Below are 26,008 nucleotides of genomic sequence, written 5' to 3' on the forward strand. Positions count from 1 at the left end.
TCCAAGAATTGTGCGACTCGTCCATTCCTAACCATTTCACGTAAACCTCGTTACCCTTTCGACGCAACACCTTCTCTACGAGATACACATCGGGATCGCCGACGCGCAGTTACTCGTGCTCGTAGAATCCTCCGGCGTTCGGTTCGCCGCGCGAATCTTTCAGCAGATACGTTACAGGATTAGTCCGTTGTATTTTGGTTATTCGAAAAATCTCGGTGGTCCAGTTGGGTGCGAAACGTTTCTCGAAGATCGTTTTAAACTTGCTAACGCGTACTGGATCGGCTACTTTGAATCTCGCCGGAGCCGCGATTTTTATATTACTGTACACCGTAACTAAAAGTTTATTAGCGATCGTTGGAGTCACGTCGATGGGTCTCATACCTATAGTGCGATGTTTTCGCGTATTGTATTCCTCAACAAGTCGAGATAACTCGTCGATCCACTTGTACGTTCCGCTCAGCGTGAAATATTTCCACATAGAATTTTTGAGCGATTGAATCGTTCGACGATCGACGCTTTCATCACTGAGTACGTCGAGTAATGATTCACTCCGTGCTTTTCCGTGAACTTTCGCACTTCGACGTTGTAGAATTTTTTTCCTTTATCGCGGTCTGCAAATTTTTCGGACACCGTTTAGAATCTCGCACTATCTTGGATAACCTCGAGTAACCTCGTTCGTGCTCTTGCTTTTAAGCGGTACGGCCCACGCGTATTTGCTTAATGCATCGATAACAGTAAGTATATAATTGTGACCTTTGTTGAATCTTGCGTAAGGACGCATCTCGACCACATCCGCCTGCCACAGGTCGTCGTACCCGCGCACCGCGACGCGACGACGCGGAAAGTTTCTTCTTGCTGGAGCGTGCAACTCCTCGACTAATTTTTGTTTTTCGGCGCTCATAATTCTCTTTTCTTTCTATTCATCAGTTCCGTCACTTTTTCTGATAGCACATCCGTGTTTCTCTTTAATTGCGATGTTGAATTTTCTAATTCCAGTATTTTCTCCGCGACGCGCGATTTTTTGGTCAGTTCCTGTATTATTTTAGCCTGATTAAACTGTATTTTACGATCGCTCTCGCTTCTCGTTAAAGATTCGGCCGCGTTGAGCGATATCGTTTTTTTCGCGGCATCGAGCTGTTCGCTTAAAGAGTTGATTCGTTTATCCAAAGCATCGATCCGTTTACCTAGAGCGTCAGTACTCGCTTCTGTTCTCGAAACGGAATTTTCCTCGGCGTCTATCCGTTTACTCAGAACATCGTTGCGCGTTTCTATTTTAGAAACATAACTCTCCGCGGCATCTATTCGTTTACCCAATGCGTTATCGAGCTGGGCGAGTCTCGCGAATAGTAGAATCACGCCTTGTTCCGCCTCGTTTGCATCTTTTCTCAATTGCGATGTTATTCCCTCGACGTAGCTTTTACTCGTTGCGTCAGCGTCCTCCTCCGGCTGAGACAGACATTTTATTTCGCGCTCTCTCGCGTCATACTCGGTGGAAGAGCTCAGACACAACGCGTTATCGCGTACGTAATTTCGCAGAGACTCGATAGCCGGACGTAGTCTTCCGGTTTTCGCGTCGTAGCTGCGGTTTTTTTAGAGGTGTGCCGGATTTGCTCACGGACATCTCGAATCCCGCTTACGACTGCAACGGTCGTAGATGCAACAGTGCAATTTGTACGATCGCTCCCGTTTCGCAAAGCTCCTCGATTATCGATAGAATCTCGTTTTCGTGAGCGTTGTTGCCGGCTCAACGCGAAGCATCCAGTAATCGCAGACGATCTGTCGTAACCCGATCAATTTCATAATATATTAAAAGATAAAACAATAAAGTGAAACAGAAAAGAGTAAGAAAGAGCTGAGTAAAGCAAAGCATTAAAATTAGAAAAGAGATCAAGGAAAGATAATTAAGAAAGAGTATAGTAATATTAATAAAAAAATATTAATAAAATAAAAGTAAGATATGTGACTAAAGAGAAGGAAGTCACGGTCAAGTTCTCGGAAGTTGAATAAGCAGCTGATGAAACAGACTGACAAGCGGAGCACGAGACATGCTCCGGTCAGGGACACCACACTCCTCCCTAATCAACGACCTAATTAATTAAAATATATAATAAGCGCGAGATGCACCGACGCTCGCTCAGTAATATCGATGTACCGTACGTATCGCGCCAGACTATTATAATCGCGAATAAGTGAAAGTGTATTAAATCTTGCAAAATATACTAAATTATACCTAACGTCCGGGAGTGTCTTATTTCGAGCGTGGATCCTAATCCTTTGAGCGTACAAATCCCGAAAGACCTCTTCCTTAGCGGCTAGAGGAACAACAGATCCACTAACTTGTTCGAATCAACCCAATAAATGTAATCGATTTTATCATCCGTGACTCGCATGGTTGACGGTACGCGACCCGCGCCCGTCTTTTTCGCACCGCTGCCGTGAATAAGCGGAGCGATAATGGATTTGTATTTGTATCCCTTATTTCCTAAGAAAGATTTTCTAGCATCATGGTCGCGTCTATGAGCATTCGTCATTAACAATATATTCTTATATGTTAATTTATCCTTTTCCGTGTACATGAGATTATCGGGATTTTTCACAAAGATCAATTCGTACAAACCAGGGGTACCGATGTATTTAATTTTATCTATGAATATAGAGTGATCCGGATCTATGTCGAATCGTTTATTACCGAGCATCGTGCCTTTTGCGCCGATGTACGCTCCGTAAACGTGATCCAACTCATTTGGCGCTTCCCCGCCGAGGAGAGCTCCCATGTATTTTGGCCCCAACGATCCTAGTCGATCGCGTGACATTTCACGACCATGAGTAATTTGCGAAGTTCGCCTAACAGGCATTTCGAATTTCGAGGCCGATTCGAGATTCTCGGTTTTGAACGCTTCCTCTTCGGTTTCATCCCGCGCGAATGAATCTCTCTCGGTGGAATACTTGCTTAATGGAGTAGAGACAGCGTCCAATCGTCGTCGCGCTCGTATTTGTTTCACCTTGGGTTTTTTCCAAGCGGGAGTCCGAGCTTCCTCTTTCCATTTTTTCTCAATGCTCGTTGTCGCGGACGAGGTGTCCATCGCGTCTCGCTTTATCATTTCGCGTTTAATCTCGTCTCGCTCGACGTGTTCGGCGATGCGTTGCAGCGGTTCGACGATCGGTTTGAAACGGCTTTCCATTGCGGTCTCTATTTTGCCGGTCTTTAACGCTCTATGTTTTTTACGAATCGACGCGCGAGTCTTAGCGATCTCTTTCGCTGTCTTTTTTCGTTCGCTAATATCAGTCGCAGCCATCGCGATTAACGGATTGATTCTTTTCGGTCGCGAAGAAGAGCGATCGATGCGTTCGACGTATCCGCGACGACTAATCGTTCTACGGTATGGCGAAGTCATTAAACCCCCTTCCATATCTGCCGGCGCGAAGCGCTCTATCTTTGTCGATTACTAAGAAACCATATTTATACCGCCAACACGCGCAACACAGAGCGCGAAAATTCTCATACGGCATATCCGTGTTCACGTGATCGTTGTATACGTGGCGCAAATGAGTATCATCCTGTTTAAAGAGAATCAAGAGATTCGCGTTATCTCGAATCAAATGCTATGGTATTTTAACGTACGTTTGACACAGATAGAAACAATCAATGTTCGAGTGTCGACCCATAGCAAAGTACTCTCTGATAGCATCCTGTTTGTCGCACACTACGTCGTCGAACACGAATATCGAATTTGGAGCGCTTCGCTGGGTGGGATAACGTCAGAGTTATTGGAAAATGTGTAATAACCTATATCTTCCATCGGTGTTAATACATTTTTTAAATATTGATATTTAGGCTGCTTCAAAGACTTCGAATAAACGTAAACGTTCTCGAAACGTACGCCATGTGGGCTCTCCAACAAATTTATCAGCGTATTCGTTTTACCGCAATTAGAGGGGCCGCAAATGACGCAGCGAATAGCGCTCGGTAATAAACGACCGTGTCTGCGCGCTTCTTCTGACGGTCACGCCCTATCGTCGAGGTTTGTTACCTTTATCGCGATCTGCTGTTGCACACAGTGCATCCGTCTCGCCGCGCGCGTGCGCGGTACACTCGCGCGAGGCAGGGCGAGAGCTTTTTATTTATATACGAATAGATCGCTATCGATCGCACAGTAGTGAATCGCGCGCGGTGAATCGAGATGTTTATTGTATAGTGATGATATTCTTGATTTCACCACCGATCAGTTACGGTTTATCCCGAAGGTACTCTTGCTAAAGCACTTCGGTCGCTATGTAGAATGATTGTGGGAAGAACTGCCCGAACATATAAGAGTGGATCCGGAGGTGCGGCGCTACCGTCGATGCCTAGAGCATTATAATCGCCCTTGGCAACGAACGCACATTGACGGTCCAGCGCCGTTCGTTAAAGATTGCGGCGAATGCAATTCGCGAAGCAAGGATATGGTGTAATCGGTGATATTAGCGGAGCTGGCTTATTGAACAGAGCGATAAACGCGCTCCCCTTCGAATTACACATACTCGGATAGCAATTTTGTGGGCCGGGTACTCGTCTCGCGAAACGACTCGCGCAAGGCGATCGAGGGTTCAATCCTCTAGACGCGGCCTGCCGCGAGCATGACATCGCGTACTCGCAAAGAGGCGAGCTAGCCGATCGACACGTCGTCGACCGCGCGCTCGCCGAAAAAGCGCGCGAGCGCGTCACAGCGACAGACTCGACTCTCGGCGAGAAAGCCGCCTCGACAGCCGTCTGGATGGCTATGAAATCGAAAACAAAACTTGGAATGGGTATGGCGAGAATCAAGAGAAAGAAGAGTAAAAGGAGAATGACCGCTACGAGGAAAAGAACGCTTCCGATGGCGATACGCGGCGGCTTTTTCCCCTATTGCCGTTATTGGGAGTTCTCGGTTCTTTGACTGGAGTAGCAGCGGGAATCGCGAAAGCTGTGAACAATGGCAAAGCGGCGCGACGACAGTTGGAGGAACTGCAACGTCACAATCGCGCAATGGAGGGTCATAGTTTATATCTCGCACCATACAAGCGTGGAAATGGCGTGTCCGCGACGAGAAGAAGAAAAAACGCTAAAAAAAAACTTCACGTAAACCGATGCTAGAGATTCTCCCATCCGTCGGAGTAACGACGAACGAACAGTTAAATCGCGCAGCGATACTCTCGCGCGTGCCTCACTTTAAAGGCATATTTATGTGCGACGCGCTTCCGTCGCGGGCACGCCGCAATGAAAACGACATCGTAAATTTAGATAATGCGTCCGGACCAGGTACTCATTGGATAGCGTATGCGAAAAAATGGGACGACGCGACCTATTACGATGCTTTCGGCAATCTTCGTCCTCCGCGCGAACTCGCGCGTCATCTCGAGCGCGATGCGAATATCCGGTACAATCATTGCTCCGAGCAGACGCGCGATCAAAATATCTGCGGGCAATTGAGTCTTCGATTTCTCAGAAAGCTCGATTGGAGGAATCGCCGACTATAATGTTGGCCATCATTCGTCGATCGAGCGCAGTTCGATCGCTCTCGCCGACCATGTCGCTGACTCTCACTCTTTCCGGACGAAGCAGTATTCTCGCGGCGAGTTATATTTTCCGCCTCTGGATTTAAACGACGATGATTACGAGTTAGGCTTAACCAATTTCGAAACTTATAACACGATACCGAATGTAAATTCCTCGAATAATAAATTTTATTTCGACGATAACGATGAGGTTATCACGATTCCGCTGGGATCTTACGAATTAAGCGCTATAAGCGCATATCTAAGAGCGGCGATTCGTCATAAACGACGAGTGAGAGAGGAGAAACGAGAGCGCGAAAATGAAGTATTGGAAACGAACGATGACGATTATATATATAACGTTGGCGACGACCGCAACGACTATTTCGAAGACGAAGAATGGTGATAAGGACGAAAGTTCCAGAACGCTTCACGGTAACGATAATACTATGTGACACGAGATTAAGTGCGCGTATCGAGTGAATTTCACAAAACCCGATAACATCGGTTCGCTACTGGGTTTCTCATCTCGCGTGTTACATCCGCATAAATGGTACGCGTCCGATAAACCGATAAATATTATAGCTATTAATCTCATTCGAGTAGAGTGCAATATTACGACAGGAGCGTATCACAACGACAAATCCGCGCATACTATACACGAATTTGCGCCTAACGTTCCACCCGGATATAAAATGTCGGAGATACCTGCGCAGATCATTTACCTCCCGATCATCGCACGAACCATTACCGATATAAACGTGCGTATTGTGGATCAAAACGGAAAATTGATCGATTTTCGCGGCGAGGAAATCACGATTCGTCTGCACGTGCGGCGAAAACGATAGAGAGGCGCGCGATGCTCGTAGTGAACGGATCGAACGCGAGAAATGCGCCCATCGTCGCGTCGTCCCTAGACGCGAAAAAGAAAAGGAAGCAGGAAAGAAGATTGACTGTCGCTAACGCTGCTTTTCTGCGCTTTTTGGGTTTTGTCGTGCCAAGGACAGCTTTTCCGTAAAACGAAATGTGTGACATTTTAAGCATCGGCGGGGAGCTGATCTTCGACGATCGCATTGTTAAGATTGAGACACACGTACAATCCTTACGCCAATACTACGTTTGGGAATAGCGACGAGATACGAATTCCTATACAACAGCAGGATCTGTACACGTTACCATGCGACAGTTTTCTCTATATCGAGGGTAGACTCGAATCGAAGGAGTCGTCGAACACGCAAGTTGCGCCGGTAACGAGGCTGGTGAATAATTGCGCAGCGTTTATGTTCGAGGAGATTCGCTACGAGCTCAACGGTGTAGAGATCGATCGAAGCAGAAATGTGGGGATAACGAGCACAATCAAGAATTACGCGTCGCTAACGGTCGAGAGAGGCAAGATATTAAAGAATGCCGGCTGGGACTTATCGGCGGTAACTCACTCGTCGATCGGTGATTTTAACTTTTGCGTACCTCTCAACGTGCTATTAGGTTTTTGTGAAGATTACAAGCGCGTTGTGATTAACGCGCGACATGAACCTATTTTAATACGAGCACGCAACGATAACAATTGTATTATATCGGTTGAAACGCAAGAGCCTAAAATTGTTTTGTTAAAAATACAATGGCGAATGCCTCATATAGTGTTAAATGATATTAATAAATTAAGATTATTGCGCACGTTTGATAGAAGACGATACCTGAACGTCGCTTTTCGCTCATGGGATTTTTACGAGTTTCCGCTTCTACAAAGCACGACCAAACACTCGTGGGCTGTTAAAGCGGTGACGCAACTCGAGAAACCGCGATACATTATCTTCGCGCTACAGTCCAGAAAGAAGAACGTTCTGTTCGAGGAGCCTTCTCTATTCGACGATTGCAAACTGGCTAATGTCAAGCTGTATCTTAATTCCGATTTTTATCCTTACGACGACATGAATCTGGATTTCGATAAGCATAAAGTCGCCGTGTTATACTACATGTACTCGAAATTTCGAAGAACGTACTACGGATGCGACAATGATGAAGCGCTTTTAAATCTGAATAAATTTTTAATCCACGGCCCGCTCGTAGTCATCGACTGTTCTCGACAGAACGAGTCGATCAAAAGCGCCACTGTGGACGTTTGCGTAGAGTTCGACTGCAAGGAGAACGTCCTCTCTAATATCACAGCCTACTGTCTTATCATTCACGATCGAGTTGTAGAGTATAATCCCCTCACCAACGTTGTGCACAGAATCGTATAGGCGCGATAATATTCGAAAAAATATAGAGAGAATAATCTAGAAGCGAACACTTCGAGTATCGCTAACGATGACGATGGACGCGCCGATCTTCATCGATCTTCAAGGTTTCGTAGTTAACGAGAGATTCGTCGCGAAAGAAGTAGCTGTATTAAAAAATGGTGTGGAATTGACGCATCACATTTTTTGCCCACCGATGTCTTGGGATCTGCTAACGAAAGCTGAAAAATCACGAGCATGTTGATTGATGTCTAATCATCATCAATTAAAGTGGAACGATGGACACGTGAATTACGGGTCGATGAAAAGACTCGTTCGAGACGCCGTGTGTCGAAATTCTAGTCCCGACTCAACAGTGCGGATCTACGTTAAAGATCACGAGAAGAAGAAATGGCTGCTCGAAATTTCAGGAAGCGTCGCCGACGATCGCGACATAACCGTCTCCGTCGAGACCATCAACACCGATTACGAGGACATCGAATGTCTAGGGACTCTAAACGCTTCGCGAGCTTTTCGCTGCGGATATCACGCGAAAAATTGCGCGTTGGAGAACACTTGGAAACTGCACGATTGGTGGTTTGAGCGACGCGACCATTTGCGCGATATGTACGATTTATTCTATATTATATAATCTATAAATTTAATTATAATCTATAAATTTAATTATATTTTACACTTTATATAATGTATTGATTTAATTATATAATCTATAAATTTAATTATATAATTATAAATTTATATATAATTATATATTTTAAATCTTATTTATATATTTTAAACTTTATATAATGTATCGAGTCAATTATATAAATTTAATAAATGTATTTGTCACACTATCGCAAAATACACGCTATACGAACGAACCGTGTTTTTCCTTTATCGCGGTCGTGTATCCTTCCTCGCGATAATCGCTCGCGCATTTCCTATTTTATAACGTTTATACTGATGTTCGTCAGAAAGTGTTAGACTATTCACGAAGCATTGTTAATAAAAGCGTATAAAAAATGCCATCGTTAATTGAATTAGTTTTAAATCGAGGACCTTATAACGTGTCGTGGTAGGCGCATGATTTGGCGATAGGACTATTGAGAGTTCTCTTAAATTTGGTAGTTTTTCAAAGAGTAAGTAATATTTCCACATATTTTACGTTGTAACGGTTCTCCTTTCCCGTGTGCCGCGGATCAAGGCTCGCCGGTGCCAGGATTCGGGAGAAGGGGGGAAACTCCAACTTACTTTACCTCGGTATAAGTGGTTTAAACAGTTAGGTTTATTCAAGCGGTTATTATTAAAGATACTTAACACTGAAAGCTATGTATAATGCAGCAGGCGGGAGCGATGCGTACAGAGTTAACGCGCGTGCGCGGGCGCTGCTCACGATGCGACATGCAGGGGCGGTGCGTACAGAGTTTCGCGCGTGATTGATGCACGTGGGGTTCGGGAAGCGAGCGCGGCTCATACGGGCATGGCCTGTGATCGCGAGGCTCGCATGCAAGCGACTACGGTTATTCTACGTGGAACAGAACAAATCTTAAATGTTACGGGTGTCGCGTAGCCTTCGTTCGGAATTCCAACGGCCTGACTACCTTATCCTTAGAAGGACGGGGCGTCGGCACTTTCTGCGGCTTACCCTTAGAAGGGCTGGCGTGCTTGTGTATGTTGAAGGCCGTGCGTACAGGTCGCGTCGGTGCTGCGATTATAATGCGCGGTATATACAGTGCGGGAGTACGGTATAAACAGATCGTGGTATATACAAGGCGGTACTAGAATCTAATAAAGCGCGGAGACCAACGCGGTCTTCCGGTAGAAACGGTTACGCGGTAGGCAAACGGCCGTCGAGATTGAACGGTGCGCGGTACGGTTTTATGAACCAAGAGTGCGCCGTCCCAGCAACCGGGAAGCCCGGCATAACCACGGGTAGCCCGTGACCTGGTGTAACGCTAGGTATCAGGGTGCGCCGTCCCAGCAACCAGGTAACCCGGCGTAACTACGGGTAGCCCGTAGCCTGGTGTAACGCGGTATAGGTTTCGGATCTGGAGTTGTACGAGGTAGGACTCGGGATCGGGAACTGGTAACGCTACGCTTGCCGGAGCGCCTTATATACCGGCGGCCGGCCTCCCACTCACGCGAATCGGCGCGTGGTGGGACGACCCCACGGTGGGGCCGATACACGGGTGTGGAAGTTTAGGGGCGCCATAGGCGCCGAGCCTCGGAATTGCGGGCGGCTGGTCGGCCTGCGAGGCTGGTAACGGTATCGTTACAACGTTGTATTAACTTTCCTACTTATAATATATATTATAATTCGATTTAATTTATAGTACGACTATACGAGCGATATCCAGATTTCCGGGTTCGTAAATATCGAACACCGGCGATTTTTACAAGCGCTGCGGCGACACGAGCGCGAGTTCCACGAGGACGTCTGGGAGGACAACGGCCCCGACGGCCTCCATTTAGAGTTGAGACGTCTTTTTGGGCTAGAACCCTACGAGGAGATCGTCGAGGAAATTTGGGACAAGCCTCCGAGCAAGAGGTCGAAGGGTTGATTGTGAGTATCTTTTTAAGATTCGTAATATATTAAAAAATAAATATTAAAAATTAAATTATTATATCAATAAAATTTGTATTTTTGTTTCAGATCGAACGTATTTTACATTTATTTTATATTTATTTTATATCAAACATGTATTTTTTTAAATAAATTTTTCTTTATACATTAAACGAATACTATTTTTATCGCAAATGTGTATCCTGCCGCGATAAGAGAGCGCCGACGCTTATTACGAGAGATGCAAAAGAAGGATAGCGCGAGAGCGAGAGAATGTCAAAGAGGGAAAGAGAAGCGAAAAGAATCGGCGCTTCGTTTAACATATAGCATTTATTTTACAAATACGCGCGTGTGATACATGAGATATATAAGTATGAATAAAAATCATATTTTATTAGCGCGTAAAATTATTTCTCGAAGAACGGCTGCGATTCGGGCTCGTAACCCTCCAATCGTACACTCGCTGGCGTTTCACCCACGTCGACCGTCAACGGTTCGGCCTTGTCCTCCATCGGCTGCGATTCTGGCTCCTCGTTGATCGACTGCGATTCTGGCTCCTCATTGATCGGCGACGCGACGACTCGCCTCGCTTCAGCGTCGCGCTCGCGAAATCGATCGATCGACTCAGGAACAGCGTAGTCGCGCTCCCGAAACTCGAATTGCTCGGGGGCTTGCGCGACGTCGCGTTGACGAGCGTCGCGCAACGCGCCGTGAACGCTTCGCGACTGCGCGGGCATAGTCCTCGTCTTCGTTACTAGATCGTAAAGCGATTCTCGCGCCGTTCTTATACAATCTTCTATCTGTTGTCTAAAATAAAAAAATAAAAGAATTATAAAAAATTTATAATTTATTATAAAAAATATTATAAAAAATATAAAAAATCCCGATCGAATACTTACATTACACGCGTGATATCGACGTCTCCGTTTAACTGGAAGGTGAGTTTAAACGAATCCGGACTGTTCTCGATAACGCCTCGCCCTTCCTCGCGTAAATCCGAGGCGAGATTTTCCAAAACATAGGCTTTTACCGCGATTAAATCTCCGTTTACATTAATGTAATCGGCCGCGTTAATTATCTGCTCGATTCGTTCCATATCGAACAGTTCGCGACCGATTTTAACTCTCGATACTTCACGCTTCGCCACTTTGCGTCTCACCGTTTCGCGCTTCGTCATCTCGTCACTTCGCTATCTCGCGAGCGAGAATACTTTAGCGCTTCTCGAAACGATCTCGCGCTTATAAAAATCGAAGCGCGGATGTCGTGAATACCGCGGATGTCGCGATTTATCAGTGTTACCGCGTTTTCCTTCCGCGACTGTTCCTCTAATCATTCGATTCGAGCGAAGACGAATAAATGATAAAAATAGATTAAATAAATTATAGAGGAAAATAATAAAAAATAATGCGATAAAAGGACTCGAGCGCCCGCTAGATCCGCGTATTCCGGATACTCGGCGAACGTTTATTGTCGTCGAAAGGAGTACGCTTCCTTAATCGCTCATCGAGTGTCCTTTCTAGGGGACAAACAAATAATAAAAATAGAAATAATAAAAAAGTAAAACCATAAAAGGAACTCAAACGTCCGCTAGATAACGCGCATCCCGGATGCTCGACCGATGTTCGCTCGTCGTCGAAAAGGGCGCATTCCTTTAATCGAGGCGAACCGCGACTCTCCCTCGAACGAATCGTCGACGCATTTTCCCCTCTCCTCTCATTCATATCGCACTCGCCGACGATAAAAATAGGCGTCTCGCCGAACGCGCGAATCAATCGCGCTCGGCGTCTCTCAATAATTTCCCACGTCTTTCCCCGTTCCGCGCGATGACTAATGCGAGGACGGCTCTTCTCGTTCTAGCGACGACGCTCGTCGCCGCGACGGCCGCCACGTCCGTCGACTCGGAGAAGGCCGAGGCGCTCCGCTTCCTGCGCGTGTACGCTTTTCTAAAGGACGATGGAGAATCGTTATCGTCCGATAACGCGACATCTCTGCGTCGCACGTTGTCGCTATTTCAGGAATATTATCAATTATCAGGAAACAGCACGTTAGACGCTATTACGCTTAGCTTTATGCGCAAATCGCGATGCGGTCTCGCGGACATTCCCAATCGCGCGTATAGTCCGATCGCGCGAAAATGGCCGAAAACACATCTCACGTGGAATTTTCAGGTGGCTAGCGAGGAACTCTCGCAAACGGCTGAAGCGGCGTTCGCGTTATGGGCTACGAATTCATCACTAACCTTTGCGCGCGACCCGATATATTGATATATTGATATATTGATATATTGATATATTGATATCATATGGAACGGGCGCTCACACTTACGCGAATCGTCGAAACGTTGGCATTTGTCCGTCGACCTTCGACGGTCCCGGGGGAACTCTAGCTCACGCGTTCTTTCCCTCAGGAATAGCCGATTTCGCGTCGGAGGTGCACATCGACAATTCAGAACCGTGGCATGTGTATCTAAACAAGAATCCTCCCGATACACTTCATCTACTGCAAACTAACGCATGAGATCGGCCACGCATTGGGTCTACAACACAGCATACGCAACGGCTCAATAATGTTTCCATATATACCCGACATTGAGAATCAATTTTCGGTTAAACTGAGCATAGAAGACATTCTCGCTATACAGAATCTGTACGGGTCTCATAATGATGGAAATTATCCGACGGTGAATCCCGAGATTACCGCGGCGCCCATGACGACGAGCGTCGCGCCGACAGACTCTGCGTGCGCGGATCTTTGCGCTTTGAGGCGCGTGGATGCCACGTTGATAATGTATCACCGATTGTATATAGCTAATTGTCGCAATGTGTGGTCGGTCGACGTAATCGAGAGACGCTACGGTAGACCTCTGACGCTCACGGATTACGCGACGTTTCTCCCAGCGAATTTCACGCGCCTATCCGCCGCGTATCGAAGATCTTCGGGCGATCTCGCGCTATTCGTGGACAATTCGATTTATCTCGCGGAATATCCCAGCCTTAAGCTAAAATCGGGTTGGCCGAGATATCTCTCTGATATCAGATTTCCTCGAAACGTTAAGATTAACGCCGCAATAAACACGCACACGGGACGAACCTATGCGATCTACGACGACGACAAAGTAGCAGAAATCGACGAGTGTCGTATGATAGTCATTAGACACGCTCCGTTAAAGGATATATTTCCTAGAATACCATCCGCGATAACGTCGGCCTTTCGATACATCGATGGCAATCTATATTTTTTTCGCCAAACATCAGTTCTACGCCTTTAACGAATTCACGAATATCGTGACCTCGGCGGGTCCTTTCAATTTACACGCGCTCGGTATCGAGTGTCCTACGGACGGGTTGCTAAGACAATTGCGCGATGTCCTTAGTCGCCTCTATCGTCTCAGCGACGCGACCGAGAAAGAGAGGATCGACGAGGAGGAGCGACCCCGCCATCATTAAAAAAAAAAATAGAATATAAGAGAGAACACGCGCGAAAAAAAAAGAAGCGATTTCTACGCGAGTATATAAAGACCATCCATTTATTAAGCGCTTCATTGTTGACGGAGAACGTCGAAGCTTACAAACAAGAAAAAAAACGAGCGATAATGTACGCGACAATGGGGAGGCTATCGCAGCAGCACTCGTTCGACGATCGATCGAGGCTAACCGAACGAGACCGCGAAGATAGCGCGGGATACGCTAAAAAAGCTAAACAAGATGATAGGTAAGACTATTAAACGTTTATTCGAACTAATAATTCATAATCTACTAGTATCTCTCATAACTCGCATTTATTTTCAGACAAAATCGCGACCGAACGCCGAGATGCGACGCAGACGTCTCAATTGTGCAACCGCTTAGAATCTTAGGAAGACGCTATCCATTGACCAAAACCGCGTATAAGCATCTCGAGATCAGCGTTAATGTTAGTTGACCTTCTTTTGTGGAAATCGTCATTGGAAATTGCCACGGCAAAGAGATTTCGCTAACGCCGGATATGTGGAAGGACCTGCTCAATCTACAATCCACCATTATGTCATACTTTCGCTCCGACGAGACGCGCCCTCCGGCACCGATATACATCGATCAGTTAACGTTGCGATTCGGCAAACTCAACAATCTTCAAATACTCCGTCTCGAAACGCCCAAAGTTCGTCTGGCTGTATCGAAGAGTACCGTCATAAATATATTAAATCTGGAGCTTTGCGTTAACCGCATCGTTGCATCTTTAAACGGTTTAACCGCACATGTGGATAATAAGCTAACTCGTTTCCTCGATATCGCGGTAAATGCTCACGATTCGACGCTTATTCCCACAATGATACACGACAGCGAGAACTTCGACCGCAACGATCTGATAGATTGCGAACTGCAGGCTCTGCTCTTCGGAAAATCGTGATACGCTTATCGACGTATTTGTATTATTATATATCACATATTGTATTATTATATATCACATATTGTATTATTAATATATTATACGAATATTATATATAATACAAATGTTGTAAAAGAAATCAATAAAAACACTTCTCCTTTCGCGTGAAAATAGCGATCTCTCTTTATTCCACAACCTTTTAATAATTCGCTATCTAGTTCGAGCGATAAGCGCGCTCGTATCGCCGCTAAACCGTTCCTCTCTCCGTTCGATCGCCCTCCGACGATCCTCCGTCTCCCTCGACGCCGGATACCCGGCATCCGCTCGCGGATCGCGTGCTAGAAACGGCGCGCGTCCTTAAGGGGATCAAAATTTACTGAAAAAACGCGAAAGTCGTTTCAAGTGAAAATCTTTTTTTTGGCTACACAGATTGATAAATCCTTTTCCACAGTTAAAGTATTGATAATAACAAAGGCGGGGAGCTAGATTTCATATAACAAATCAAAGAAAAGTTAAACAATTACAGTTTTGTTATCGACTTCTTGCGTCAAGTCGTAACAATATTTATTTAATGTAAAAGTTCTGCAGTTTGTTCGTGCACAAGATATAGCTCCCCGCCTCGGAATAACATGAAGGAATATTAGTGAACTCTTAGAAATAAGTTTATTAGTCTAGTAAAAAAGATTTTCACTCGAAATGCTTTCATGCACATGTGTGCGTGCGAGATTGAGGCAAAAGAGTAAAACAGAGCAGTAGATTAGTTGCGTGATGTCGCGATAGACGGAGCTGCAATCTTACATGACAAGGACAGACATAATCGTACTATCTTTGTCTCTTTCATGCGTGTGAGAGTAATATACATGTACGCACTAACATTATTGCAGTATCTTTTTTTTCTCGATCATACGCTCTGTCTCTTTCTAATCGCTCGCTCGCTATGTACTACGTATCGCTTAGCTTCATGCTCCTCGCATATTCACTTACGCGTTCACTCGCGCTTCTCTCTCTCTCTCTCTCTTTTTCTTTCTTTCTGCTCGTTCATTATTGTATTCTTTTATTCCCATTATTATATTCTTTTATTTGCTCACCTTTTATTCTTTCTATTCTCGTCTCCCTACATGAAAATAAATAAATTTATTTATTTATGTTTATTTGATACATCATAAATGAGATACACAAGTTATTTTTTTTTCTATTTAACTATAGTTAAATACAACACATGTACATACAAAAATACACATAATTAAATACTTTTTCTATTTATGACATACACAATATCTCATTTATGTTGTATAAAATAAAGACGAATAAGTTAATATATTATTATGTAGGAAGACGAGAATAGAAAGAATAAAAGTCGAAGAAATAAAAGAATATAATAATGGGGATGAACGAATATAATAAAGAACGAGGAGCAAGCGAAATGACAAACATCAAAGAGTTCCGAAATCTCGCTCGCGAGGCTCTCTTTATCTATAATATCTCGGGTTACATATCGTTCGTAAAATTTCTGTTTTTCGTATTTTATGGATATCAAAATAATTCTAATAGATTAAAGAGATTCTAGCGATTAAAATAATACTAAACATGACATAAATCGAATAATTTTTAATCAATTATGTTATTAAAATAATGATTACTTATTTCATTTAAAATTATCCGATTTATGTCATATTTGGTGTTATTTTAATCGCAAGAATCTCATTAATCCATTATAATTATTTTTATACTAATAAAATACAATATTAAAGTTTCAGTTTTTATTTTATAAGATGTTTATATATAGTAGATAAGGAAAGATCCCCGCGCGATGCTGGAGAGTCGACAAAAGCGAAAACGAAAAAGAATGAAGGAGCAAGCGAGATGACAAACATCAAAGAGTTCCGAAGTCTCGCTCGTAAGGCTCTTTTTATCTATAATATCTCGGGTTACATATCATTCGTAAAATTTCTGTTTTTCGTATTTTATGGATATCAAAATAATTCTAATAGATTAATGAGATTCTTGCGATTAAAATAATACTAAACATGACATAAATCGGATAATTTTTAAACAATTATGTTATTAAAATAATGATTACTTATTTCATTTAAAATTATTCGATTTATGTCATATTTGGTGTTATTTTAATTGCAAGAATCTCATTAATCCATTATAATTATTTTTATACTAATAAAATACAATACGAAAAAATTTTAGTTTTTATTTTATAAGATGTTTATATATAGTAGATAAGGAAAGATCCCCACGCGATGCTGGAGAGTCGACAAAAGCGAAAGCGAGAAAGAATGAAGGAACAAGCGAGACGACAAATATCGAAGAGTTCCGAAGTCTCGCTCGTAAGGCTCCCTTTATCTATAATCTTTCACGTTAGATTAATACATATAAATTATTATAAAATTTGTATATATATACAGGGTGTCCGGCGTAAATCGCATCACCGGTCGTGTGCAGGTAGAGCAGATAAAATTGAGAAGAAAAGTCTTTTACCTTTTTTTCTATAACACTTAATAAAAGAGTTATTATTGAGTAAAGTCTGGCCAATCAGCGCCGATCTTTAGCCGGGCGCACGTCGGTGAACCGCGCGCCTGATAGCGTGCGCCGCTGAACACTTCACAACGCGCGGCTCACTGACGTGCGCCCGGCTAAAGGTCGACGCTGATTGGCCAGACTTTACTCAATAATAACTCTTTTATTAAGTGTTATAGAAAAAAAAGGTAAAGGACTTTTCTTCTCGATTTCATCTGCTCTACATGCACCGGTGATGCGGTTGACGCCGGACACCCTGTATATATATGTCATATTACTATAGAAAATCAAATGTCTGTATTTCGCATTTTATATATCCGAAAATAATTTAAATGCATTAATTACATTATTGTGATTAAAATGACACTTAAAATATTAATAAATAATGTTTTTATGTATCGAATTAATTTTAATCAATATGAAAATAACTTTTTATTCGGTTACAAAATATTCGTTTATAAAGATGCGCATTTGTTTTTATTATTACGCGATATTTGTAGCATGCATGTATCTAAGTATGTATGTACGTATTGGGGAATAAGGCGACTGTACTATTCACACGCACACAGCCAGGCACATGCGATAATATCAGTGCGCGGCAGTACTCAGTCTCAGTCTCAGTCGCGCGTGTTGTGTACATACGCGAAACGAGAGATAACCGCAAAAGTGTGCTCAACCGTTATAACGCGTTATAACGCGTCGAATTTAAAAAACGAGTATTGTGTTTGTGTAATTATAGTGTGTTTATATAATGGGGCGAAAATGTAATGAGAAACGCTTGCCTCGCTTTGCCCGCAGACTTTCTTTAAAAAGAATAAGGGTCAAAAGGTTAGTATTTTTATATACCATAATTCTAGAAGGAATTGTTTTAATGTATACTATATACTAATATGTCGCTAGATATAATTGAATTTTTTTTCCGTGCAGTTTACACAAAAATATAAGTATGAAAATGTAATATTATATAAAAATGTAATATTTCAAGTTTCTTTTTTTATTTTTTGATTATATCTTTAAAGCAATTCCTAAATAGAAAACATAAAGACATTTGTATAAAAAAATTGTAACAAAATTAATCTTTAAATAGAATTTAGAATTACTACAATACATATTTTATACCAGATGCGGTTTGCATGTGCGCTCTAAATATTTCCGAAATATTTGATCCCAGAAGCGATCTTTTCGTGAACTGGTTGTAAATATTTCATACTAGATGCGGTTTGCATGTACGCTCTAAATATTGCCGAAATATTTGATCCCAGAAGCGATTTTTTTGTGAACTGGTTGTAAATATTTCATACCAGATGCGGTTTGCATGTGCGTTCTGGTTAAAAATATATCCCAGAAGCGATTTACGTGTGCTGGTTATTGTAAAAAATATCCCAGAGGCGATTTACGTGTGCTGGTTATTGTAAAAAGTATTCCAGAGGCGATTTACGTGTGCTGGTTATTGTAAAAAGTATTCCAGAGGCGATTTACGTGTGCTGGTTATTGTAAAAAGTATCCCAGAGGCGATTTACGTGTGCTGGTTATTGTAAAAAGTATCCCAGAGGCGATTTACGTGTGCTGGTTATTGTAAAAAATATCCTAGAGGCGATTTACGTGTGCTGGTTATTGTAAAAAATATCCCACAGGCGATTTACGTGTGCTGGTTAGTATAAAAATATTCCAGAGGCGATTTACATGTGCTGGTTATTGTAAAAAGTATTCCAGAGGCAATTTACGTGTGCTGGTTATTGTAAAAAATATCCCAGAGGCGATTTACGTGTGCTGGTTATTGTAAAAAATATCCCACAGGCGATTTACGTGTGCTGGTTAGTATAAAAATATTCAAGAGGCGATTTACATGTGCTGGTTATTGTAAAAAGTATTCCAGAGGCAATTTACATGTGCTGGTTATTGTAAAAAATATCCCAGAGGCGATTTACGTGTGCTGGTTATTGTAAAAAATATCCCAGAGGCGATTTACGTGTGCTGGTTATTGTAAAAAATATCCCAGAGGCGATTTACGTGTGCTGGTTATTGCAAAAAATATTACAGAGGCGATTTACGTGTGCTGGTTATTGTAAAAAATATTTCAGAGGCGATTTACGTGTGATGGTTATTGTAAAAAGTATCCCAGAGGCGATTTACGTGTGCTGGTTACTGTAAAAAATATTTCAGAGGCGATTTACGTGTGATGGTTATTGTAAAAAGTATCCCAGAGGCGATTTACGTGTGCTGGTTACTGTAAAAAATATCCCAGAGGCGATTTACGTGTGCTGGTTATTGTAAAAAATATTCCAGAAGTGATTTACGTGTGCTTATTATTGTAAAAAATATCCCAAAGGCGATTTGCGTGTGCTGGTTATTGTAAAAAATATTCCAGAGGCGATTTACGTGTACTGGTTATTGTAAAAAATATCCCAAAGGCAATTTACGTGTGCTGGTTATTGTAGAAAGTATTCCAGAGGCAATTTACGTTTGCTGGTTATTGTAAAAAGTATTCCAGAGGCAATTTACGTGTGCTGGTTATTGTAGAAAGTATTCCAGAGGCGATTTACGTGTGCTGGTTGCTTTACAATATTTTGAACCGGATGCGATTTAATAGTTATGTAAGATTAGCAATATAACCGTTATTATATATATATATATATATATATTATAATACATATATATGTGTATTGTGCCATTGTATGTATGTATGTATGTATGTATGTATGTATGTATGTATGTATGTATGTATGTATGTATGTATATACATAAAAGGCACACATATATATATATATATAACAATACATGCACACACACACACATGGCCAAATATTATTCCTCTTGGAAAGATATATGGAAAGGCACACACACACACACGCACATATATATATATATATATATATATATATATATGTGGCGGCCTACAGCAACCACAAAATAACGGTAGCGCGATATTTGCGAAATAATTATCGTTTCTCGCAAGCGCTCGCCCGTCCGCGCGTAGTGCGGGAGACACTGCTAGACGGCGCAAAACGCTCGGGCCAACAAGAGAGTGAAAAGCAGTCCGGCGGGCATATAGCGCGTCCGCGCGTAGTTGCGGGCAGCACCGCTAGGCGGCACAAGGCGCCCGGGCCAACCTGCAAGTGAAAAGCCGTCCGGCCGAAATATAGGTCAGACCCCCTGCGGAGAAGTCACGAAGAAAGTTATAGGCGCCAGTCGCCTACTTTCAAGCGCAAGTCGCTAACTCTCAACGGACGAAGAAAGTTATAGGCGCCAGTCGCCTACTTTCAAGCGCAAGTCGCTAACTCTCAACGGACGAAGAAGATTCTTGGCGCTAGTCGCCTACCTTGCAGCGCAAGGCGCTTTAAACGTTGGCAAATAACACGGCGCCAGTCACCGCACCACCATCCACGACGCCACGGGGAAGGAATACCATTCCGCTACCCACGGTAGCCGATTTCGCTATCCGGCGAAGGAGGCGCTCAACGCCACTCCACAAGGTGGTCAAGAGGAGGAAAGTGGAAAAGAAAGCTCGCTAAATACAAGCAGCTCCCGACTACCAGGCGTCAGATCGCCAACCACCTCCGGCGCCCGGCCGCCATCGGCATTAGGCGATCGATCGCCATCCGCCTCCGGCGCTCGTCCGCCATCAATCGGCGCCAAGTCGCCAGCATCACCCAGCGCTCGTCCACCATCAGTCGGCGCCCAGCCGCCAGTGTCACCCAGCGCCCGTACGACATCAGGCGCACGGTCGCCGTCTCCCACTGGGACCTGCTCCCCGACGATTGCCGGTGGCTGCTCCCCAGTCACAATCAGTGACGGATCACTGTCGCCTATTGGGGCTGATTCACCGGTGGTCTCCGGCCGCTGGCCACCATTCAGTGGCCACGCCAAGGAGAACATACGCTCCGGCGCCCAGTCAACCAGCGACACCCACGCAGAGAGGAAACAGCGAAGGAAGGACCGGCTTCAGGCTCTATTCGGCGCTAGCCCGCCAAAGCTGATTGCCGGGCATTCCGGCCCGGAAACCAAGAGGGACCGTCCGATCTCTTTGCCGCGACTAGAGCGAATCTTGGCGTCCCCAGCAAAGACGTGGAAAATACCGCCGCTGATTTCGCCTATCAAAGTCTCGCCTCTGAAGAAGTATTCAAAGCAGAGAACGTGTGGGATACAGACTAGCCCAATTCCGTGTCCAGGCCTTAAGAGGACGGCCGACGCGTCGACCCAAACGAAGAGACGCGGGGGCAGACAGAAGCCCATGTGCAATAACAATAACTATTATGCGTACAATCGTAACTTGCGCTACTGATGTATAAGGAGAAATAAATACATCTTATGTTTGAAAGCCGACTCATCCATTCGTCTACCTACCAGTAGGATAAGTTGGGTAATATCCTACCGAGAATCCTAAAGCGATAGATCTCCTATCCCATACTCGTACCCACATATATATATATATATATATATATATATATATATATAAGTCCATATAAGTAATGTGTGCAATTGTGTTCAAATATGCAATAAAGGCAGACATGTGTCTATGTTATACTGTTATCTATACGCTTAGATACGCTTAGATATGCGTGCGAGGCAATAGAGCAGTAGAAATACACGATGTTGTCCGATTTCATCATATTGAACACAATTCTCTTTCAAATATTGCAGAAATATTATCGGTAACAGCGGAACTAAAATTATTGATATTATCGATAATTTCGGTCGGTATTATCGATAATTTTAGTTACGCTTAGATGAGGGCTTTATCCCGTCGGAGTTTGGCCGTCATTTTAGGATCCGCTTAAAGAATCGCGATAGCGGATCGCGCGATAGAAGCGAGGTTGCCGTCACCCCTTCCTAAAGAACGAGTCGCGCCAAGGTCGAGTCGCACCGGGGAACAGTGGTCTAGTTTCCACCGAAATATTAATTCGCATCTAGTGCGGCGTAGAACCAAATTTAAGTCGATGGAAACACGACTGACTGCGTTCATTTCACTTCCATTTCGATCTACAAGCTTTGTCGGAGTGGCAGCGAATTGACACGAAATTTAATCGGTGGTAAATGGTGCCAACTTTTATTTTTCATTATTTTATAACCATCAATATATAATCGATATATAATTTATATATCGATGTTCATAACAGTTATCGTTTGTTCGTATTAATCATCAAAACGAAAAATTAACAAAAAGATTGTCAAGGATTAGTTTATTTACATTCACAAGCAAAAGTTAAGTTGGCTCTATTGAAATATCAATTTTTCTCGCTTCTATTCTACTTTCAGTGGAAACAGTACATTAAATTCGATGCGCACCGAAACAGAATCGGATTGACGACTTCGGTGGAAACTAGAGTCTAGTTGAATACCTAGTAAGGTTGGTTTCAGCCCACTTTCCAATGAGTACGAGAGAGAAGTACCATTGGAGAGAAAGAGACAGAGATATGTGTCAGAACACATTGTAGGTAGCCGCGGGGGGAAGTTCAGGCAGAGGGAAAGAACAGAGGGGGTATGTAGGGCGAGGAAGTAAGCGTGGCCCCCGATCAAACCGAGCGCCATCTCTCGAGCACTCTCGGTGACTCGTACCCGCTTTCCCCCCGGCCACGCTTCCCCTCTCGCCCTACATACCCCCCTGTTCCTCCCCCTGCCCAAACTTCTCCCCACAGCTACCTACAAGGTGTTCTGACACATATCTCTGTCTTTTTCTCTCCAATGGTACTTGTCTCTCGCACTCATTAAAAAAGTGGGCTGAAACCGGCCTTACTTTCCTACTTAAAGCATTCCTGTTGTTGAATGTACAATAATATTATCATTTTCAGTTTTTTTAGGAAATAATACGCACTTTTTTATGTTTAATAAGATTTGTAATGCATTTATTATAGTTCATTTTTTCTGATATTTAATAGACTCCGCATTACTATCTTCTGGTTGCATATAATATTCCCAAATCCATGAATGTTCAGACATATTTGCTATCTTTCACTTGTTACAATATATTAAAAAATATATAATATAAAGAAACATTTTTCTCTTACCATTATTATTATCAGATCCTGATTTGTCTAAGGCCTGGATCTCCATTTTACGATGTAGCTTCGTTGTAGTAGTTGATGTAGTAGTATACGTTCCTGCATAACAAAAATATTATATGTCATATGCATTAATTCCCCGCAAATAATTTTATCAATGAATGATAAATGGTATTATAAACACATTTACATTTTATCATAACATTTTAACAAATTATAGGTTCTGGTGTAAAACACAAATTTTAATTCCTTGCGCTAGTAACAGCTAGACGTGGATAATAATGCATATTTAAAGAAACATCAATTTTTTTTTGAAACTGTATAATTGTGCACAGATTTTTCTTGGCACAAACTTTTCTTGATGCAATACTAACAATAATATTAAAAACTTAATTCAAGAATTTATTTTAATAAATATTCCATATTTAAAAAAAACATAAGCTAGAAAAATATAGAGGCGAAGACACTGATTTAAGAACTGAACCTGAGTCTCTCGCTTACCGGGCTGTTTTTATCACTGAGCTGTTCAAACCCAATACCTTAATACTTTTCATTTTGCCTACATACATGTATGTAGTAATAACACCATCAAAAATTAATTTTTCTTGAAATTTACGTACTATCATTCGCGTCTGGCTCTTACTAGTCCGGGAAATTTAAATTCGTGTTTCACATGAGAGCCTTATTAATTTCGTAGTTGTTAATTCATACCAGTTAAATGGCGTTATTACTAAAATATATATATATATATATATACATAACATATATATATATATATATATATAACAAAATAAGAAATGTCAAAGTATGAGGTCTAAATAGCTCATTGGTAAGAATTGCCCGGCAAGCCAAAGACCCGAGTTTGATTCCCGATTCAGCAATTTTGCGTTAATATTTTTCTAGCCTATGTTTTCTTTATGAAGATCAAAGGGGTTTATTAAAATAAGATCTAGAATTGAGATTTTTATTTAATTACTCGATATTGCACCAAGAAAAATTTGTGTTCTATGCATAACTATTTAGTTTCAAAGAGAAAGTAATTCTTCTTGAAACTTATCATCCGCTCCTGACTCTTACTATACATATATAGCCTGTGAAATTAAAATTTATGTTCTGAATTTAATTAAATTATATATTTTTTAAAAATTACACTCGGAGGAAACTTTAATAATTTAATAATTGTTGACCAATAAACATAGTTATTACATTAATATTATAAAGATATATAATAAATAAAATTATATAAGTGTTACTTATAAGTTATCTATTAATTATAATTTCTCATTCTCATAAATATAATATATAATATAACGTAAATATAATTGTGAAATCTCATGTAGTACAAATAATCGGCACCTTAAATATATAAAATTCAAGAACTTAATTTATATATTTGTATTTATATTAAATTTCTATTTTGCATTTAAAGTAGACAATAAAGACAATTTTTTATTTATCTGCAGTTCCAAGCAAACAGTTTCATATTCTGCATATTGTAAATAGAGAATAGAATTGAGAAAAACAGATTCCGTTGTTAGAAACGTCCGGTAGATTCTATGCTCCTTTTCTTTTGTGAAAAAAAACTAAATCTCTGTAAAATATACTTTATTAAGTCTTTCTTTATACAGAGTAATAAAAATATCAGAGAAGCACAACAGTAGCAATAATAACTAGAACAAAAGAAACGATAATAATAGAAAAAGTTAGACTGCAAGTAAGTGTTCAATAAAGAAAAAAATTACCAAAACAAAAGACAATTATAACTAAACAGATTGCGGATGCAGTCCATCAGAGTGACTCTTCACTTAAGGCTCGTTTCTTTATACGATTGTATTTCTACACCCTTCCTCAATCGTGTGATCCCAATGCATCTTGTAATTTCTGGAATCTTATAGTACCTAACGGTTTTGTTAATAGATCAGCCAGCAGTCTTCTCAGTTGGACATTGTTTGCACTAAATTCATTCTTTTTTTATATGATCGCTCACAACAAAATAGATAATATCTAAGTGCTTAGTTTCATTCAAACAATATCCTCTTTCTGTCAGCCTTATACAGCCTATATTGTCCTCCTGAATAATTGTTGCCTTTTCTACAGACTGATGCATGTCAACTAAGATCTTTCGTAGCCACAAGACTTCATTGCACGCTTCGTTAAGTGCGATGAGTTCTGGTTCAGTTGATGATTGTGCTACTACCGGTTGCTTTTTACAAGACCAACTCATCACCATTGACAAAGAAAACGTATCCGCTATTAGATTTGCGATATGTTTTACATTCGGAATTATTAGTATCTGCATAACCATGCAGAAAATTGTCATTGTTATTTGCTTTACTGAGTGCTAGTTTCTTCATCATTGTTCCTTTCAAGTAACGTAGCACTCTCTTCAACTTCTCTGGAACTCTCTTCGTTCCAATCAGCTTGACTTGGTTTACTTACTCTTTAGGATAATATCGATACGCTGATTGTAATATCAGGTCGTATACTTATTGAAATATAAAGCAAACATCCAATTAATTTTCTGTACTGTTATTGGTCAGTAAGAGCTCATAATCTGTATTTCGTCTTATTCGAATGTAAACTGTTTCCATTGGAATATTTAATATTTTTGCATCTGTCATACCAAATTCGTCAATTACTCTTTTAATGTAGTTTGATTAACAGAGATAGTAAACACCGTTCGATTCTTAATCTCCATAATAATTTGACTTGATTTTGCTGCTACTATTATATCATCAACGTAAACTAATAGATAACATCAGCCATTTCCCTCTGGTTGTACAAGCAGCTGTCACTTTTGCTCCGCTGAAATCCGATAT

General features: G+C 41.9%; 3 protein-coding genes across 3 annotated transcripts; 2 read left to right on the forward strand and 1 right to left on the reverse strand.

Moving 5' to 3' along the window:
* Window positions 1-897: 897 nt before the first annotated feature.
* On the reverse strand, window positions 898-3,296 carry LOC138933575 (uncharacterized). The gene is made up of 2 exons (XM_070296395.1): window positions 2,338-3,296; window positions 898-1,579 (listed from the first exon to the last, which is right to left on the reverse strand). The coding sequence occupies exons 1-2, from the start codon at window positions 3,294-3,296 to the stop codon at window positions 898-900; spliced, it is 1,641 nt and encodes a 546-aa protein (XP_070152496.1).
* Window positions 3,297-3,546: 250 nt separating this feature from the next.
* LOC138933576 (uncharacterized) lies at window positions 3,547-7,754 on the forward strand. Its single transcript, XM_070296396.1, has 3 exons — window positions 3,547-3,608; window positions 3,836-3,967; window positions 6,644-7,754. The coding sequence occupies exons 1-3, from the start codon at window positions 3,547-3,549 to the stop codon at window positions 7,752-7,754; spliced, it is 1,305 nt and encodes a 434-aa protein (XP_070152497.1).
* Window positions 7,755-12,862: 5,108 nt separating this feature from the next.
* Window positions 12,863-13,564, forward strand: LOC138933577 (stromelysin-1-like). The gene has a single exon (XM_070296397.1). It carries the CDS (start codon window positions 12,863-12,865, stop codon window positions 13,562-13,564), a length of 702 nt encoding a protein of 233 aa, XP_070152498.1.
* Window positions 13,565-26,008: the final 12,444 nt, after the last annotated feature.

The sequence above is a fragment of the Polyergus mexicanus genome, unplaced genomic scaffold (genome assembly GCF_030449975.1).
Source record: "Polyergus mexicanus isolate NDT 795.1 unplaced genomic scaffold, iyPolMexi1.0 SCAF_5, whole genome shotgun sequence".
In the NCBI taxonomy this organism is placed as follows: Eukaryota; Metazoa; Arthropoda; class Insecta; order Hymenoptera; family Formicidae; genus Polyergus; species Polyergus mexicanus.